Source organism: Gallinula chloropus (assembly GCF_964237585.1).
Source record: "Gallinula chloropus genome assembly, chromosome: 4".
Taxonomy (NCBI): domain Eukaryota; kingdom Metazoa; phylum Chordata; class Aves; order Gruiformes; family Rallidae; genus Gallinula; species Gallinula chloropus.
The window spans coordinates 50,372,534-50,391,910 of NC_140088.1; the positions used below are offsets into that span (position 1 = coordinate 50,372,534).

Below are 19,377 nucleotides of genomic sequence, written 5' to 3' on the forward strand. Positions count from 1 at the left end.
GGGGCTATCAGCAGTGTCAGTCTTCATCTGGAAAAACAATCGGATACCACATCAGTGCAGAGGAGCTTGAGCTCCATTCACCTTTCTGCCCCGTGACCATACCACTGGAGGGGAAGGTGTTGCCTCCACAGCTGTGCCCTACAAACCGTATCAAGAAAAAGAAATTCATTGGAACGGTGCAGATGTTTGATGCCTCTCGTGTATGTGACAACAAACAACTCCCCTGGTTGTCCTTCTAAATTATGCTGTGAGTGACAGCATTGAAATATGGAGATTACTTCCAAGGAGCACTCCTCTTGTTTTCATACCAGTACTGCATTTCAAATAGGAATAAATACCCCACATTTCCACGGCAAGCAAGACAAACCAAAGAACCGATAACCTCCAACTTATTCTAAACGTTTAACTGAGTAGTCCCTCCAAACTTTTCTATTGCCCTGCAGATATATCAGAGCAAAATCATCTATTAGTTTCCATTGTCCAAATAAAGGTAACTCAGCCTGTGCCCCGTCAGTCACACTTGTGAAGAGTCATTACAAAAATCAGATTATCTCTATTTCATGCAATACAGTATGAAGTGCTTCTGCAAGCCAAGTTATTAAAAGTGCCCCAACTGTTTGCATTATTCTGAAATACTGCAGGGCTACTTATCTGCAAAGTCAGCTGGTATAAAGGTGCCCATGCAGAGAATGCTTTACAGTTTTATGGCTACTTATATTAATTGAGCAAAACCATTAATGACTCTTCTTTCTAATCACCGACATGAAGCCAAAATCATCCTCTCCATTTTCACAGAGGAAGAACAAGGAAACCCTACAGTTTTAAGGCTGACTGGTCACAGTCAGGAAAACCTGCACAGTACTCTTTTCTCATAATTTTCTGAACCACGAGTCTGAAAAAGCCCACCCAAGAGCACAGGAAGGCAACTGGGGCACCAGGCATGGCCAGACTAGGGAGAATTGAGGCTCTGGCCTTCACTCATGCTGCAGCTCTGTATGATTTTGACAGACAGAATTTCCTTCAGCAAAGCTGACTTTGTCCTTGTCACCCTATGCACTGAAATCCTCGTGGTGCAGGAGCATGCTGGGAAGCACTGCCATTCCTGCCTGTGTGACCCGTTTATGGCCTCAGGGTCCAAGAACCACAGAAGAGCTGTCTTGGGCAGTGGAAGGCACAGTCTTGACCTCCCCAGATCCAACCAGCTGGCTACAGACAGAAATCCCTGTGGCTGAGGTGTGTGAGGCAGGATGACACCAGCTCCAAGCTTCCCATACTAGTAGTGTCCTGTAACTCACAAGTGTTCTGTGACTTGCAAAGCCCTGGGAAAGCAGATAGGTGTTGTATAGGTGGTGACAGGGTCCATACTGATGCAAATAAGAGGCTGACATAAAGCACAGAGCACACAGTAATTTCAAAAGCTTGCAGTCTAACACCAAGGCCAGCCATATGGAAGAAGAACTAGAGCAGTGCCAACACCCTCTGGAGTAAGGCCTCTCCCCACTTGTTTTTAATGTTACCCCTGCACTCTCAATAGGTTCTTCCCCTGATGACAAATGACCCAGCAGTCAGCAGAAGAGGGTTCAGACTGACTGCAGCAGGGGTTGGGGAGCTGGGACATTGTATGGGCATTGTGGCCTCTTTACGTAGCCCTCGTCCTCGCAGCATGCTGCCTTGCGACAGAGAAAGGCGCGGCGGGTGTGAACACAGCAGACTGTGTACTGAGAGGAACTTGTTTGAATTAGCAGCATCCTGCCCTGTAAAATACACCCCACAGCAATGCTGGAGATCTGGCTGCCTCCAACAGCTGCTTTAATGTGACATAAAAAAACCCTAAGAACAAACCCCACGCATTTAAACAAGAACACCAGCTCTAGAGCACTTATATTTCCTTTTGCCAAGCTTACTGCACAGCTGATACACCTATCCTTAACTTCTCCACACGACCTTCCCGTAAGGACAAATCAGAGTCTACCCTTCACCACGGTGTAGAAACTCACTGCAGAGCTTTCCTTCTTTGCCCTGCTAAGTAAAGGTGGTTTGCTTCAGGGTCTGCCACTTGCCATCCCAATGGCTCAGTAAAGCCTGGCTCAGTGCATTACCAAGCAGTTTCCCTTTGCCTCAGGGACCCAGCAGGTATCTGCATGCCATTCGAGCCATCCAAAGCCATTCCCAGATGCTCCACTCTCAGATTGTTGTGCTGAGAAATGTGGGAATGGTGAGAGGCTTTCATAAATAAACAACAGAACCAAAACGTGGCAGGGTGCGCGTCATACACAACCACAGAACTCACACTTGCTAGAGCGCTCTTTCTGAAAGCCACCATAGTACAAAAGAGCTATTGAAGGCCGCCAAAGGTCTTCTTCAAGCAGACCTTTTAGTTCCCTAAAGGCCCAGTAACAGAGTCACTACTCTGTGCTTCGCTCACAGGATGTGGGCAGCAAGCAGGAGGGTGCACCATGCCCCAGGGCCCCCTGACCACACCTTGCAGACACTGGCCCCCGGCACTGCCCAGGGAACAGCAGGGGCTGTGCTGGAGCCAAAGCGGACCCTGGGGACATCAGGGATGGGGAGAGGTCAGCCACAGGATGTTGCCAGGTCTGTCCCCACCTATGGGGACTGAAGTCTACTTAGCATTTTATATGAAGGAATAATTCCTGTGGGATAAAGGGAGGAAAACTGGGTTAGATGTGGTTAAAGTAAAAAAGAAGTAATTAAAAAAGCTACACGTAAAAAGCCTCTAATCGGGACAAATTCAGATCTCGGTACGCCAAGGTAAAATCAACATAATCTCCTCTGCCAAGGGGGCCCATGGGGCATTTTGTAATACTTTGTCACAGAGCAAAAGCTGCAGGGCGAGCTCACCTCCAGCCCCCCGCCCGAATTTTGCCTTGCGAGCCCAGCCACTTCAGAGAGCAGCGGATCAGAGGGCGGTCGCGGGGGAGCGCTTCAGCGGGGGAAGCGGACAGAGCAGGAGCCGCAGAGCGCGCCCGGACGGTGCCTCCCCAGGGGACACGGCGAAACGGGGGCGGCCCTCCGTCCGTCCCTCCCTGCTTCTTGCCGCCCGGAGAAGCGGTGGACTCACCTGCGGGGTGGCCCGAGGTGGCGGCGAAGACGGGTGTTTCGCGGCAACGGGTGGTTCACAGCTCCCGGCACGCACCCCAGGGCTGCCGCGGCGGCGGGCGGCGGCGTGGCGGGGCGCCCAGGGCGCCGCCCGCCGACCCCCGTAGCTGCCGGAGGAGCAGGCAGAGCAGCAGCAGCAGCAGCAGTAACAGGAGGAGGAAGAGAGCCAGGTAGAGGAGCAGGTTGAGCTCCCAATCCATGCCGCCCGCGGCACGGCAAGGCGCGGCACGGAACGGCACGGGCTCGACTCCTCGCCGACCGCCCGGTTGCTGATGCCCGGTGCCGGTGGCGACCGAGCCGCCGCTCCTCTCGCCGCCCGGAGCCTCCTCCCCTGAGGCAGGGCGGCCGGCGGGCGGAGAGGGGCACCGGGCCGAGGGGCAGCGGCCGCGCTCCCGCGGAGCCACTTTGCCTTCAACCCCCGCCTCTGCGGCACCTCCCTGCCCGGGTAGGGCAGGACGGGGCAGCCCCGGGCGACAGGATGGCACCGGGGCGCTGGGTGCGGAGGACACCGTGGCTACAGCTTCTGGGCCCGTGGTCCGAGCTGGGGCGCCCCGTTACAGCAGCGATGCTCCAAAACCACCCGTCGCCACAGAGAGAAGCTCAGTGGTGTGACTTGCTCTGAAACCGAGCCTCCCATCCAAACTGAGATGCCCACATAGCAGTACTCACAGGCAGCATCCAGCCTCCCTAACTCCCCATCCCAATTAAAGGCATGTCCACCAGCATGGTCCAAACAGCTCTTTCCTTGATGACATTAGAGAACTGTCCCCTTGGCCAGGAGTGAAAACATTTGTCAGGTATTGCCATGGGAATAGATGTTGCTCAGATTTTTTGGCCACTTGACTCAGATTCAATGAATGATAAAATTGTGATGAAGCCACCACGTCTCTGACATGAAAAAAATATACGTAAAAAATACCAGTTGCCCTTCAGCATCTTGTATTGCTAATATCCGTCTACCAGGCAGGTAACAGAGCAAACCACCCTCAGAGCCAAGGGGCACAACAGGGTTAGACCTGGCATGACCCAGTGTCTCCCGCACAGACTCTGGGAAATGCTCTGCTCAGTGTATGAGCCTCCAGACTTAGCAGGCAGGTTACTGAGCAGCAGAGTCACTGCAGTGGCTCTCTGCCCCCTCGGGACAGCAACACCCATTGGAAAAATCCTCAGATGTATTTCACGCTCACAAACTATTGCTTCAAATCTCCCTCTACTTCTCTCAGCTCCCCAAAGACCACGCTGAGGCTGCAGGAGAGCAGATGAGGCGAAGGGCGCAGAGGGATGTCAGCGAGCTACTATCCTCAGGGAAAACCCTACTTGCACTTCTTGGGTACCCTCTGTCACTCGACCATGATTCACCTCATCTCAAACCACATTCCCAGTGCCACCGTGGATTTATAAGCACAGGAACTGAAATTTCACAGAGTGAAAGTGAGCACTGCTGCATATATTGGAAATTTTGTCAGGGCCATAGAAAGTTTGCTACTTCCTGAAGAAATACATCAAAAAAAAAAAAAAAAAAAAAAAGCAATACAAAGCATAAATTCTACTTCTTAAGGCCTACCAAATTCTTACCATAAGTACAGCATCACAACAAGTTTGAGCTAAGGAGATAACTACATATTGGGTTTATCATTTTACACTGTATCTTCTGTCTTTATTTGACCTCTAGAATACTACTTCCTAATAATGCTCAATAAAAAGTTTGAAGCCATTTGGAAAAATGACCGTTCACCTTTTCCTGAAGTACCAAAACTTCATTCTGACATCCTCATCACTACTGGAGAAAACATCTGATCAGCATCCACCATTTGCCAGCACTCCCATACCACCCAGCTCTGTTCTCCAAGGCACAATCACCACTTGTGTAATTAGTGAGGAATCAAACTACTCAAAACACGGTATTTTTATAACAGGTGATTCACAAGCAATTGAAAATTAGGCTCTTTCTGAAACATGTCAGGATTAACACTTGAGTTTGATACACAGAGAATATTGATCAGAAGCTCTGTAAAAGGGTCTGCTCTTGTGCAAGGGACAGCAGTGATACAACGCCTGCTGCACAGCTGCTATACACAACGGCAGGTACTTCTACACCACATGCTTAACCTTTAACAATGACTGTGTCTCATGAAACAGCTGCAAGATGTGAAATAGTATTTAAAACCATCAACAAAAAGATGTATTGACTTGGGGGTTGTTTGTGGGGTTTATGACCGAAACAGAATTCTGAAATTTCTTAAACCTGTATGGCAAAGAAATAGTTTGTCTTCTTTTTGCTATTAAAATGCTCTGTGTAAACTGGTAACTAAATAATGCAGGGTGTTCTTAGAGTCTGAGGAGGAAAGTGAAACATGCAACCTAAATAAGGGTATATGCCAGCATTCCTCCCCAGTCCTTACTCCTCAGACAAAAGCAGCAGTCAGGCTCTATGGAACAGTGGCAACAGAATTACTCAGAGGCAGCATAGGAATACATTTTCTAAAATGTATCTCCTGATTCAAGAGAAATTTTTGTACGAAGATTTATTAGTCTGGGGAGAGGTCCTCCATACAGAACCATGAAAAGACTTGCCTGGAGAAGGTTATGACTTCCAGCATTTCAAATAACCAGGCAGTCAAGAATAATTTCTGGCTTGTAACAGATACTTGGAACCTGAATAAGCAGGAGAAATAATTGAGGAGAGCCGTTCTGAGGTAACGGTTTAACTCAATCACTTATTATTTACCCCACCTATGACGGGGCTGGTGCCACCTGCCCTGTAATTGCGTAAAGACACTCTGTTCTAACACGGCTACAGCTGGTGACACCGCCGCGCGTGCACAGCGGCACTTCCCCAAAGGTTCAGTTATCGCTCCGAGTTACGATGGCACTTCAGGGGCTCTGGGAATGGGGCTGCTACTGGTTTGTTGGAGCTGCAAAGCTGTGCGGATGACGAGAAGGAAAATAAAACGGACACCAGCAATCCAATATGAATCATAACAGGGTGCCAACTTTATTGCGCCGCTCGTAGCTTTATATATGTTCCAGCGCTGGATACATCTGGAATACAGCCTGCCTATAGGTTAAGCCCGAAAAGGTCGCATTTGCATACCACGCCCACTTGTTGTTTCTTGTTCACGGTGGAATTCCCCTTCCACCGGTTCCAGCCGGCTATGCCTCGGTTGTTTTCCCCCTTGAAGGATGTGGCGACCTTGCCGAGCCTCCCCCCACCCCAGCTGTGCCGGAGGCCTAGCTTGGCCTAGGCATGTCGAGGCCATTCACAGTAGTTCCCTCCAGGTGAATGTCATTCTGTTGGCCCACCAGCTGCATATAATCCGAATGGCCCCGTTCTGCGAGCCATTCCCCAACATGCGGATTCAGTTCAATGGCAGCGGAAATCCCGATCATGCTACCCCGGGCACTCGGTAGATGCTGCTTCCACCAGCACACAGCAGCGGCATGACCTGGCGTTGTGAGAAGGGCGGCACAACACTGACAGGAGCTCTTGTATCAAGTACTTACCCGGTTTGCAAGTAGTAGTTAAAATCAGGGTATGAGAAGGTGGTTTGTTGGGGGGGGGGGGAGGTGTTAACCATTTTGATTTATTTTTGCTTACTCTACATGAAAGAAAACGACAGTTTCCACTTTACCAGGAACATCTGCTACTTTTTAGGAGGATCTGAAGATGCTTCCAAAAGTTTGAAAATCTTAAACAACATGAAAATCTTAATCCAGGTAATAGTTTTGCATGTTTGGAGCCTTCAGCTCTGTCTGTAACAACTTTGGCTGAACATGACACTTAACTCTGCAACTGCCTTCACTGGAATTGATAACAGATCCTGTACACAGTTTGTCTTGAGTCAGAAAAACTGCAGGATGCAGAGAGAGTGGACCTCTGGGTATTCAGCTGTTGTGTTGAGGCTCAAAAGCTGCAGATTAATTAACTGCACTCACAGTGGCAGAGCAGAATTTCAGCCATTTCAGTTGCTCATCGGAAGACTACAGAGTGGAACTGGCAGCAGTAGCAAGAAAAGAAGGGGTGCAATTTCTTTCCCCCAACTTTGTTGCTTGTCTAGAAACTAGCACATACTTCCCAGTTTCCCAAAAGGAAAGTGCTGAATGCAGCACTGTCTGTAGGACCCGCACTTTTTGGAGAAAAAAACATCTTTCCCAAGTATAACAAAACCCAGGTGATTATGTGAAGGCTAAGTATGGGTGGAAACAGCAACACTATTTTGGGGTTTAGTTCGAAATCTAGCCTATGAAAGACGATCAAACAAACATCCGGCGAGCAGATGAAGCAGAAGTTACAACCAACTCGCTTTCAGCTGATCTGCTGACAGTTCAGAGTCCCTTCTTTTGGAGTAAAATTACTTTAACATATATATCTTAGGCAACTACATTCCTAAATTTCAGCTGTGCAAGCTGTGACACCTACTTTCTAGTAAGTACGGGACAAACATGCATGCGACTTGGCTTCAGATAAAGAGCTTGTTTAAGTGCTTCTCTGGATGAGGGCCAGAACACCCCACACCTCACTGCATCAAGCTGGTACACAAGATGAACTCCTAACACTTTATTTCTGCCAGCTGCACTGCTCGCAGTGATTACCTGTCCTCCCACCTGCATGGAACTGGAACTGTTTCCAAGCCTCTGAGACTCTAAAAGCAAACTATAAATTATATTATTACATCGATGCAGAGCCTTCCTCCCCAAATAATCTTCTTAACAGAAATCCTGTACACATCACATGGCACACACGAGAGCAGGACTTGCAGCTAGCTGGCAAAGCCCATTATAGTTAAGGCTACCTTGAAAAGAAAAGATCAATATATATATTTTTTTTATTAGGCCATAAAATGTGGTTGCTGGAAGCCTGCTGTCAAGGCGCTGAGATTCTGATGCAGTTTGCTTTTTTCTTCAGCCCTCAAATGTGATTTTCCCTCCTGTCTCAGTTTGGTAAGATAATCCAATTCAAGCCTTTCACCCTACAGATCATTCATCTCAAACAAAGAAATGCTTCTGTGTGGGCACAATAGATCATTAGGCTCTTCTTTCTGACAATTCCCCCTTTAGCCTAAGTGCCTGTGATTTATTCACTCATTTATTCACTCTGCGGCACAAAAACACTCATTCCTTTTCTTTCTGGTTTCAAACACCCCTAGTGTTTCTATGACTTGATTACAACTGTAACTCCACCTCTCACCATGGAGAAAAGTAGTGATTCCTCAACCTCTATTTTATTAACCTATGATGTTGACCTCATTTTCCGTATAGCCCGCTTCAGATTCCCAGCACTGGGATTTTATGCCTCCTTTATTTGCGTGTGAAATTCTTCACCCTTCTGAGTGCACTTGCATACCCAAAATCTCCAAAGAAGATGGCATGAATCAAAAGAGAGCGCTGATTTCCAGCTCTGCCCCTGTCTTGGTTCCCCTGGAATCACGTGCAGCTCCTCCTAAAGTTCACCAGCAACTGCTCTGTGTGCTAATCTCCAATGGGACCAGCATCAGACGAAAGAAATCCACCATACCTGCCTCCCCAGCAATAAAGGCATGGTTAGCACCTCTGGAAATGTTTCTGATGGAACACGCATTAGTGCAAGAAAACCTGATGCAAAAGACTGACACCACCGCTGGATGTTCTGGTTTAGTGTTCAAAACCACAACAGCTTAGAAAACACTATTTCATCGAAGCTTCTGTAAAACTTCTTTTATGGAAAAGCTGCAACTCCTGCAAAGCCCAAACCCGCAGTCGCTCACTTCTGTCAAGAGAAGCGAAGCCAAAGGACACTTTGCCGCCAAGCTGAGAGGTCGAGGCATGGGATGGTTCACCGGAAAAGCCGGGACAGGAATTTTTCCCACTCTGGCCCCAAGCACAAAACTCAGCATATGCCGAAATGGACTCTTTTTATAACTGATGGAGAGTGGTAACACAGTTTAGATGGCTCCTAAAACCAATACAAACCCTCCCAAGGTTGGTGACAGCAACTGAAGAGAGTAACGAAAAACTCTTTGGTTTTGAAGTGGAAACGCCTTCCATGTTTCACAAAATCAGTTCTCATTCTGACCGCTCTACTGAGCAACCACTTACAGTAAAAGTTCCACTGTCTATATAGCTTACAATATTAGCATATTTTAAACTATATGAATGCTTTGTTGAGTAATACTTCTATTTCCAGGTTTCAGTTTGTTTTCTCAAGGGGTGGGTGCTATAAGCATTTTCTCGGAGAGTGTCAGAAGGATTTTAAGTATTCCTGTTCTTTTGCAAAGCCTGCACACAAAAGCGTAACGAGAACGTGCTAGTGAATGAGAACAAAGTAAACTGAATTAACTTATCATCAAGATAAACCAAATGCTGAATAAATAACCCAGTGAAAACCAGCCTACTCAAGGAAGTCCTCCTCTGATCAATATCCCAACTGCTGGATTACTCAGGGGCTGAATGCCCCGCTTAAGAGTGAAATTCAACCCCATCGCCTCTTCCATAGATGCTACCGGAATCCGGCTAAGCTGAAAAATGCTTAAACCCAATCGCTTGCCCGCTATGATGGAACCGAATACAAATACCAGTGTTCCAGTCCTCTCACTCGGAGCACAACTGACCCCAAATGAAGATGGTAGCAAACAATTAGGCTATGAGTCTGTGCTCCTCTAAACCAGGGCAAGGAAGAGGAAACTACCCTGAAATTCTTGCGAATCAAAAATGGGAAAACAAAGTTTGGGTCTTCAAGAGCCCACTTCTAAAGAAAGGTAGATGGTCTCACTCATCTTTTATGATAACTACTACTTTTTTACGGTAGTGATTTTCAACATTATGCTTGTCCCCTTATGCAGTGGGTTGTATTTTTTCCTCCTAAAGAAAACCAGAGGAAAAGCTGGAAATAAATAGTAAAGAAAGGTGAATTTAATGTGGGTTACCGCAACAGAGGTGGAGATCACTCACTGAAGAGAAGGGCCTGTATCGGTGTTCCTAGCATCGCAATCAAACAGTGTGCAACTCCTGAGGAAGACCTCCCTGGTTGCAAATTCAGCCTTCCCATGCCTGTATGTCCTCTGCCTGCTCTCCAGTAAACATTTGGGTTTTCCATGCAGAAAAACGAAGAGAAGGCAATGTTGTCGGTGCGCATTATGCCTGACTGTAAGCTGACAAAATGGCTCAGCAAGGCACTATGTCCCACCACCTCTCTTAGGAAATGTCCCACGAAGACATCTTCTCCTGCCTGTAAGCTGTCGGCTTTCCAAAATGAATCAGGGTTCTGCAATTCAAACAGGGATCGCTCCATCATCACCAGTAATGGCCAGCCAGACCAGGTGTCTAGTGAAACCTATGCAACCTTACTGACTGTGTGGGTTTCCCGCACAGCCCTTCAATCTGAACTTAGAAACAACCAACAGCAAGGAAATAATCCAGTTCATTTCTGTTCAGCCACTTGATCCATTCATGCATGTCAGAAAAACATACGTAATACCGCTCCTGCCGCTAATGTCGGTGCCTTTGAATACGCACAGAACTTGCGTTCTGAGCAATGAGATACCTCATCTAAATAAAGCACAACGACTTTGCAGCACTGAGCTAACAGCTTATGCTCCTCACAGGAGACTTTAACCATTCCTGTATCCGCTGAGAAAGCAGCGTAATACGACTGTGCTTACCAAGCAAGTTCTGTTCGCTGAGATGTAGAAAAGATTGGATCTCTGTTTATGTTATGACAGAAATATTTCACCAGCCTGCTTTCTGAAAATACTGTGACTTAAAACATGGGTGAAATGGGCTCCTAATAAGTATACAGAATCACAGAATCTCTAGGTTGGGAAAGACCATCGAGTCCAACCATACCCATCCTCTACTAAACCATATCTCTGAGCACCTCCTCTACCCGTCTTTTGAATACATCCAGCGTCAGTGACTCAACCCCCTCCCTGGGCAGCCTGTTCCAGTGCCTGACGTCCTTTTTGGTGAAGAATGTTCTCCGAACATTTAATCTGAACCTGCCCTGGCGCAGCTTGAGGCCATTCCCCCTTGTCCTATCACCCATAGCTTGGGTGAAGAGACCAACACCCACCTCTCTACAACCACCTTTCAGGTAATTGTAGGGGATGATAAGGTCTCCCCTCAGCCTCCTCTTCTCCAGGCTAAACAACCCCAGCTCCCTCAGCCGCTCCTTATAAAGTTTGCTCTCCAGCCCCTTCACCACAGCCTGGTTGCCCTTCTCTGGACTCGCTCGAGGACCTCAATGTCCTTCTTATGGTGAGGAGCCCAGAACTGGACACAGCACTCGAGGTGCAGCCTCACCAATGCCGAGTACTGGGGCACAGTCACTGCCCTGGACCTGCTGGCCACACTGATTATCACGAAATTTAAGCAATTAAAAAAAATCAAAACCAGACAGAATTTCTACTTAAAGTCCAAGGAAAATTCTCAGCCAACCACAGAGCAGCGATGAGAGAGAACTGTATGCCAAACTTTTATCGTTTTCTTGGCCAGAAAGTTGCCAACATTACATAACTTTGTCCCTTGTTATCGTTGCACATGCAGCACCATTTGGGAAAACTGTTTGCTTACTTTTGTCCCATCAGAAAGAGGGTCCTTTTATAATCCCATCTGTATCCTTTCATGCTGAATATTCGTGCAGATATTCACGTGTCATAACGTTAAAATAGGAAGCCAGTGCAGAAACACTTGGGACAGTGCTTGTTCTCGCTCACAGAGAGCTCAAGTTTCTGAGAGGCTCTTTAGTTCGCGCCAGACCTTCGGTACTCTGACAGGGCTTAAAAAGACCAAACGCAGATACTCCGGTGATTTCATGCGAGTAAAGTCAGAGGTTTCACACTGGCTTAAAGACGCAGCAACCCATTTTCCTGTCTTAACTCCACCTAAGCAGAAAGGCCACAGGCCAAGGCCTTTTTTACTCACAGACAATGCTCAGGAACAAGGAAAAGGCCGTTTCTCTGGCACCTTTGGAGCTTTTGAGGCATTTTTGCCCACGGGCCCATCTGTCTTGCCACACATGCTGCTCGCCTGTGCACCAGGGCTGTGGAACTGTCACACTGTGAGGGCCGGGTTGGGGGGCTACGACACTGTTAACCACACGAGAGGCCTGGTACCCGGCTTTGCTGCTTCCAGGCGGGCACACTGGCGCAGGCCCGCGCGGCCTCCGTGCCCCCGGCGAGGCGCGGGGAGCCGTCACGGGGCGGATACCGCATCGGCCCCATCCCAGGCGGGGGGTGGCCGGGCCTCCGAGCCGCTGTGCCCATCGTTCAGAAGGGCTCTACCAGGAGACGACTGATAGCGACCGCCGCCCCACCGCCCCGCCGCGCCTCACCGTCCGGGCGGCAGCACTGAGGACTGCGGCCTGCGGGCGGGACGGAGCGGTCGGGGCGGGAGTTTCGCGCCTGCGCACTGGCACACCGGCCGCTTCCATCCGTCCTCCTGTGGCTGTCGCGCGGCGATGACGGAAGCCGCGGCGCGCGTTGCTCCTGAGCGGCAGCCATGAAGGCGACGCCGCTCTCCAACTGCGAGCGGCGCTTCATCCTCCGCGCCCTTGAGGAGAGGAAGGTGCGGGGCCGGCTCGGCCCTCCCGCAGCTCCCTCCCGGCTTGGCCCTTCCCGCCCTGGCCCTTCCCGCAGCCCCTGCCCGGCCCGGCCCTCCCGCAGGCCTTTCCCGCCCCATCCCTTCCCGCAGCCCCTTCCCGGCCCTTCCCTTCCCGCAGTCCTGTCCCGCAGCCCATTCCCGCCCCTCTGGGGACGGCGCGTTAACCCGCTCTGTGTTTGTGTGTCTGTGGGCCCGCAGCGCCTGGACGGGCGGCAGTGCTATGACTACCGGAACGTGCGCATCTCCTTCGGCACCGACCGCGGCTGCTGCATCGTGGAGCTGGGGAAGACCAGGTGGGTGCGTAGGGGAGAAGCCGGGCAGGCCGCGCAGCGCTCAGCGGCCGAGGAGAGGCCTGGCAGAGGCTGCCGTACGCTCTCACCTCAAGGCATTCCAGTTCTAAGCCTGCAGCAGCAGTGCAGGGGCACAGCGGTGCATGTTGGGTGCCACAAAGCCCATCGAGGGCACAGCAAGCGGGTTGCGAGAGCTGAATCCAGAGCTCACGGTGCTCGAGGGCAGGACTGTGGGAGTGGGACAGGATGGGGCTGCTGTTGTTCTGGGTCATGGATATTTTATGTAGTACAAAGTGATTATAACACAGCGATTGTAACTTTTCACCCCTTGATTCCCTGATCTCACAATATATTGTGCATTCTTCCACAAATTGCACGTATGTGGAAAACTGAGATACATGCACTTAGGTCTAGGGAAGAACAGCCCCAGATACCAGCACAGGTTGGGGACTGGCCTGATGGAGAGCAGCGTGGGTGAGAGGGACCTGGGGTCCTGGGGGACAGCAGGATGACCATGAGCCAGCAACATGCACTCTGGGCTAAGAAGGCCAGTGGCATCCTGGGATGTATTAGAAGGGGGGTGGTTAGTAGGTCAAAAGAGGTCCTCCTCCCCTTCTACTCTGCCCTGCTGAGACCGCACCTGGATTAGTGTCCAGTTCTGGGCCCCTCAGGTCAAGAAGGACACAGAACTCCTTGAAAGAGTCCAGTGCAGGGACACCAAGGTGATGGAGGGAGTGGAACACCTTCCTTATGAGGAGAGGCTGAGGGAGCTGGGCCTCTTCAGCTTTATGAATACGTAAAGGGTGAGAGTCAGGAGGATGGAGCCATGCTTTTCTTAGGGATAGCCACCGATAGGACAAGGGACAATGGGTGCAAGCTGGAGCAGAGGAAGTTCCATGTGAGTGTAAGGAGGAAATTTGGCACTGTGAGGGTGGTAGAGCAACTGGGACAGGCTGCCCAGAGGGGTTGTGGAGTCTCCTTCTCTGGAGACATTCAAACCCCACCTGGATGTGTTCCTGTGTGATTTAGTCTAGGTGTTCCTCCTCTGGCAGGGGGGTTGGACTAGATGATCTTTCAAGGGCTCTTCCAACTCCTAATGTTCTGTGATTCTGTAGGTAAACATTTATCTATGGATTCACATGTATTTAAGTGTTTTTAACCCTAAAAGAGAGAAGTTCTGATTTCTACGTTTGATTCTCTCAGTTGTTGACCAGAGTTTAAATACATATGACAGGCATTGAGTGAGCAATTGCCAGGGGTGAGAAAGACAAGCTAAAAAGCCTAAGCACATGTTTCTTCAAAGTATGCATTTGATTTCTAGTGGTAGGAGGATTTTTCCTGCTCAATTTGTGACTTACTGGTTTGTTTGCCTTTGCAGGGTTCTTGCACAAGTCTCATGTGAACTTGTTCCCCCCAAACCAAGTCGCCCGACAGAAGGTATACTTTTCTTCAATCTGGAGCTGTCACCAATGGCTGCCCCTGGTTTTGAGCCAGGCAGGTACGTAACATTCTTTAAAAGAGTACACAAGGATGACGGAGGAGCCATTGCTTGGAACCACGTATGTGTATCTTCAATTTTGGGCTGATTTTGTTTTAACAGGCAACCCGATTTGCTGGTGAATCTGAACAGGCTGATAGAACGATGCCTGAGAAATTCCAAATGTATAGATACCGAATCCCTCTGCGTGGTTGCTGGTGAAAAGGTACAAAAACCTACTGATTTCAAGTGGTTTTGAACTACAAGGTGCGTGTAGTCTGATCTTAAGGGGGACTCTGTCTTGTTTTGGAAACCAGTAGTTCTGTTTCGGGTAGCCGTAAGGATACACACAGCAGACGTCATGGGTGTTTTTAACTACCTGGGCTCTGAAGTAGGTGGGACACTGCACACTCAAGTATCTCTTTGCAGAATAAAGTTTAAACTGTACTTAAGTGTTAATGTATTTTGCCATAATAAAATCTAGCACTCTGGAACATGGCAGGATGTTTCATCTGCTGCAGCAAAGGCCTGAGGAACAGATGCTGGTTCTTTTTATGGTTCAAAACCGAAATTATTGTGAAAAACAGCGACTCCTGTTGAATCCCCTCCCAAATTAGCAAGCAGTTTGGTCGTCTTTTCCTCAGGTTTGGCAAATTCGCCTGGACCTGCACCTGTTAAACCACGACGGCAACATTATTGACGCTGCCAGCATCGCGGGAATTGTCGCGCTGTGCCACTTCCGCCGGCCCGATGTGTCTGTGCAAGGAGAGGAGGTCACCGTGGTGAGTGGCACCCGTTCCTTCCCAGTTCAAAAGGGAGAATCACATGGCTGTGTGAGCAGATAAAGGCTGAGATACCCAAGGTTTAGGGTAGATGTGTTGCTGTTCAAAATGTGCTGAATACAGAGTTTTATCACCCCTGGTTTATGGGAGTATTAATTGCAGAAGGTAAGTATTTCGCAGCATTATGACCAAATCAAGCACAGGGCTGGTGTGTGCACGCTGTATTTACCTGTAGGTCACAAACACAATTGCACAAGGAGCATGAAAAGAGGGTTTTTTTAATACTTAGATGACTTTATTTAGAAGAGTTTGTTTAATATTTAGATGACTAAACATTTACTAGCCTTTTTTTCATTGTTTTTGACTTCTTTAGCTATCTTTGTACAACACATAAAGTGGGTTTTGTAAATAATTGTTTTCTGGGCCAATTCTTTTCCAAGTACACGCCTGAGGAACGTGATCCTGTCCCCTTGAGTATCCACCACATGCCGATTTGTGTCAGCTTTGCTTTCTTCCAACAAGGGTAAGATTTTTTTAAGTCCTTTGACAGAAGCAGCTTATTGTCTGTTCTGCAGAACTGATTTTGCGAGTCCTAAGGATATTTATCTCGACAAACAAGCTTCTTAAAACCAATTTATCTGAGGTCAGATGCGTTCTGCATGGTGTAACTAACCAGCAGCTTTCCACTGGTGATGTAGAACAACTTATTTTTGGGGGGTGGTGGTGTAATATACCCATTAATTACTAAAACCAATTCCTTTGTGTAATTTTTCTAAGGGTGGTAACTCACCCAAAATGTTTACTGTTGCCTTATATTTAAAACCTTGATTCTAGGACCTATTTATTGGTGGATCCAAGTGAACGTGAGGAAAGTGTAATGGATGGCCTCCTTGTAATTGCCATGAATAAACATCAGGAAATTTGTACCATCCAGTCCAGTGGAGGGATTATGCTGGTAAAGGATCAGGTAAATCCTTGCCTTTCTGCTGTTTCAACTTGCAGTCGGTGCAGTCCCTCATGCTGAGGTGCAGCATTTTATATTCAGGGTCTGTGACTCCCAGTGTTCTAAGTTGGAGTTAAAACCATCTTGTTTTTGGGATCATAAACTCTATCTGTAACGAACAGGTTCTGAGATGCAGTAACATAACGGCTGTTAAGGTCGCAGAAATAACAGAACTGATTCAGAAAGCCTTGGAGAATGACCAGAAAGTGAGGTGAGTGTTTTGGGAAGGAAGGGAAATGAGTGTTTTTAAGAAACATACTGAAAATTAACACCCAGCTGTAGCTTGAGCAGCAAACTTTCATTTTTCTTTGTTTTAAATGGCAATATTTAAATATATATATGTAAAAATATATTTGGACTTGGAAAGTGGCTTTTAAGTGTGAAACACCCTGAGACAATGTCTGTCTTTGAATGGCTAGGAAAGAAGGTGGGAAGTTTGGCTTTGCAGAATCGATACCAAATCAAAAGATCACCGCCTTCAAAATGGGAAGCGCCGCTGTGGATACTAACGACGTGGAAGAGCAAGCGGAAGAAATCATCGCTCAAGCCGACCCTCCTTCGGACGTGTATCTTTTTCTGTTGCATTATTTGTGGGGGAAGCCAGGCTTCCCACCCCTGTGCTAGCACAACTAGAAGCTTAACACACACACCTGAGGTTCCTCACACCTTAGGAAGCCACCTGGCCTGCAAAGGAAGACATCGGCATTATCTCGGTTTGGGTTCTAACTGCTTTTAGGCAACTTAATTCCTAGCATAAAGTGCCAAACTGAGGTCTGGGGTCACAAGTTGTTAGACTAACTGGAGAAGTACTCGTTCTTGTGTCCCCTTTAACCATGTTCTCCGCTGGGGAGAAAAGTTATCGCTGGTTTGCTCTCAGAATACAAAGTCCAAGATTTTTCTCAACTACTTCAGTTTTGCCACAGCAATATTGCACACTCCTGGGACGGCACAGATTGGGGAAGGAATAGAAAACTCCTGGGGAGACCTTGAAGAATCTGAGAAGGAAGAAGCAGCGGAAGAAGATGAAAGTGAGGCAACTGCTCTTGAGAAGATAGAAACTGAGGATGCAGACATGATGAGGGGAACTAAGAAGGGTAAATATTTTGTCTTGATACCAGCTGTGCTGCTCATGTCCCTTCATTAACAGCCATAGCAAGAAGGGAGAGCCATTGTAGCCATTCTTCATTTGCTACACCCATTTGCTGTTTGCTTCACCTGGTCACTTGTTTCCTTCAAAAGGAAACTGGATCGCTGTGGTATATGGAGGACTCCAAGCTGAGCACTGTCGCCCTGTTTCTTTACAACTGCTCTGGCTATTAGTTATGTTTGTGTAAAACTGATCATGTTTGTGGTTGGCTTTTGTTAGGTGAACCTATTGTGCTGTCTGACAGCGAAGAGGAGGAGGTGGTGATTCTGGAACCCCAGGAGCTACCAAAGAAAACAAGGTAACCAGCACAAGGAAGCAGGAGGGGAAGAGGGGTTGGGAGGAGTCTTTTCAGAAAGCACGGGGTTTTGGCAAGGCTAGGAAAGCTCTCTGCTGACCAAGGGGACAACGTAGAGAGCTGAGGAGGAAGTTGCAGTCTAGGCTAGCTTGCCCTGTACAAGGAGGCCAGACCTCTTGGCTGTTCAAAACCTTTGGAGGTATTTGCCTAACCTGTGCTCTAAAGGGAGTGAGGGCATAAACGTGGAAGTGCATCACCTGCTCCTTAAAGGTGCCACAGAGATTTTGCATGCTCCACTACAGCTAATCTTAAGTTTTATTTCCAAGAGGTCAGGGTTACGGCCATACCCCTGCAGTAGCCATGGAGCCCCTCCTTGTTTCAGGCAGCACACTTCCTAGATGCTAAGTTTCGCCTCTGCTTCGAGTGTGGCGGGTGGTGGCCTTGGTAGGGGGGGGATCAGCTGGTCATCTCTTGAAATTAGGCTATTTAGTGTGTTTCTTTAATACCAATGTCACTTGCTCACAGAACGCAGACCAGCTTGAAACAAGAAATCACAGGTAAGAAAGCATTTGCCAAAAGGAGAAAAAAGAAGAGAACTGCTCCCTGAAGCCATCACCCTCCTCCAGGAATGCTATATATCAAATTTGGTCTACTGTTACTGAACCTGGTTTTGTAGATAATTTTATTTCCTCCCACCCCACTTCTAGGTGGATTTTATAAGACTATTGTACACAGCTTTAAATAAAAAAAAAATTGCATGTAAGTGAAATTGTATAGTTGGTTTGTATCCAGCTGCAGTAGATGCTCGCAGTGAAGACTCTTAACATTTCCAGGTTGAAGAGCAGATGCAGGATTTGTTACAAAACAGCCTCTGCTGTCACTGAACTGCTGAGCCTGGATGGTAAAAGGAGTGACAGCTCTAGTTCAGTGCTAGGAAAAGCTGCTTTGCATTAAAGTTGTTATTACCCCCTGGGGGAGCATTTCATACACCTAAGCATGTTCTACATAGAGCCAAGGGTGTGCTGTGCTTAAGACCCAGCTTCTCACCGAAATAGCTTTGTAGGAATAACAAGAGATGCTTGTACTTAGCCCGCAGCGCTTTGGGAGAGAAGTGACTCATACCAGCAGTGGTGTTTCTTAGAAAGTTTAATTAAATATTACATGCAGGGGACAGGAATGCTTCTTCACACTGGATTCAAAGAGCGATGCTCCAACCTTTGAATTGGGTAAAACAATGAGACGACAAGGCGCTTTCCCAAGCAGCTGACTGAGCCCCTTCGTGCAAAACCCAAGTCAAATTGGAAACATACATGCACATATTTACAAGAGCAGAGTAGGACTATTTTACATCTGACCTTAGTACTTAATGAAAGACGAACAAGAGAGAAAATCCCATTGCAGGTGTTACATTCCCCAAATCAGGTTTAGAATTTAAAAACGCTAAAAGCCCCTGCTCCCCAATATGGAAAGCTTCACTCAAGTTGTGCTCCTCCAGAAAGGGCCAAACACTAAGAGCCCCATGGCTCCAGGAGCAAAACCCGCATGTTATCTTAGTGGCAGTTCTTCCAACCTAAAGTCACTCGAGTACAAGTGAGGCATTTGTTTCTTCCCCAGTACCACAGGACAGTAGCTTCTTCCAGGCAGCCCATTGGTACTACTTGCACTGCTAATTCTTTGTTGACACACA

General features: G+C 48.0%; 1 protein-coding gene across 1 annotated transcript; it reads left to right on the forward strand.

The window, feature by feature from the left end:
- Nucleotides 1–12,594: 12,594 nt before the first annotated feature.
- Nucleotides 12,595–18,453, forward strand: EXOSC9 (exosome component 9; the record flags this gene model as incomplete). The annotated part of the gene is made up of 12 exons (XM_084262772.1): nucleotides 12,595–12,660; nucleotides 12,895–12,989; nucleotides 14,365–14,484; nucleotides 14,587–14,689; nucleotides 15,108–15,245; nucleotides 15,686–15,768; nucleotides 16,080–16,212; nucleotides 16,371–16,459; nucleotides 16,668–16,814; nucleotides 17,161–17,342; nucleotides 17,615–17,693; nucleotides 18,216–18,453. The coding sequence occupies 12 exons, from the start codon at nucleotides 12,595–12,597 to the stop codon at nucleotides 18,295–18,297; spliced, it is 1,317 nt and encodes a 438-aa protein (XP_084118898.1). The 3' UTR covers nucleotides 18,298–18,453.
- Nucleotides 18,454–19,377: the final 924 nt, after the last annotated feature.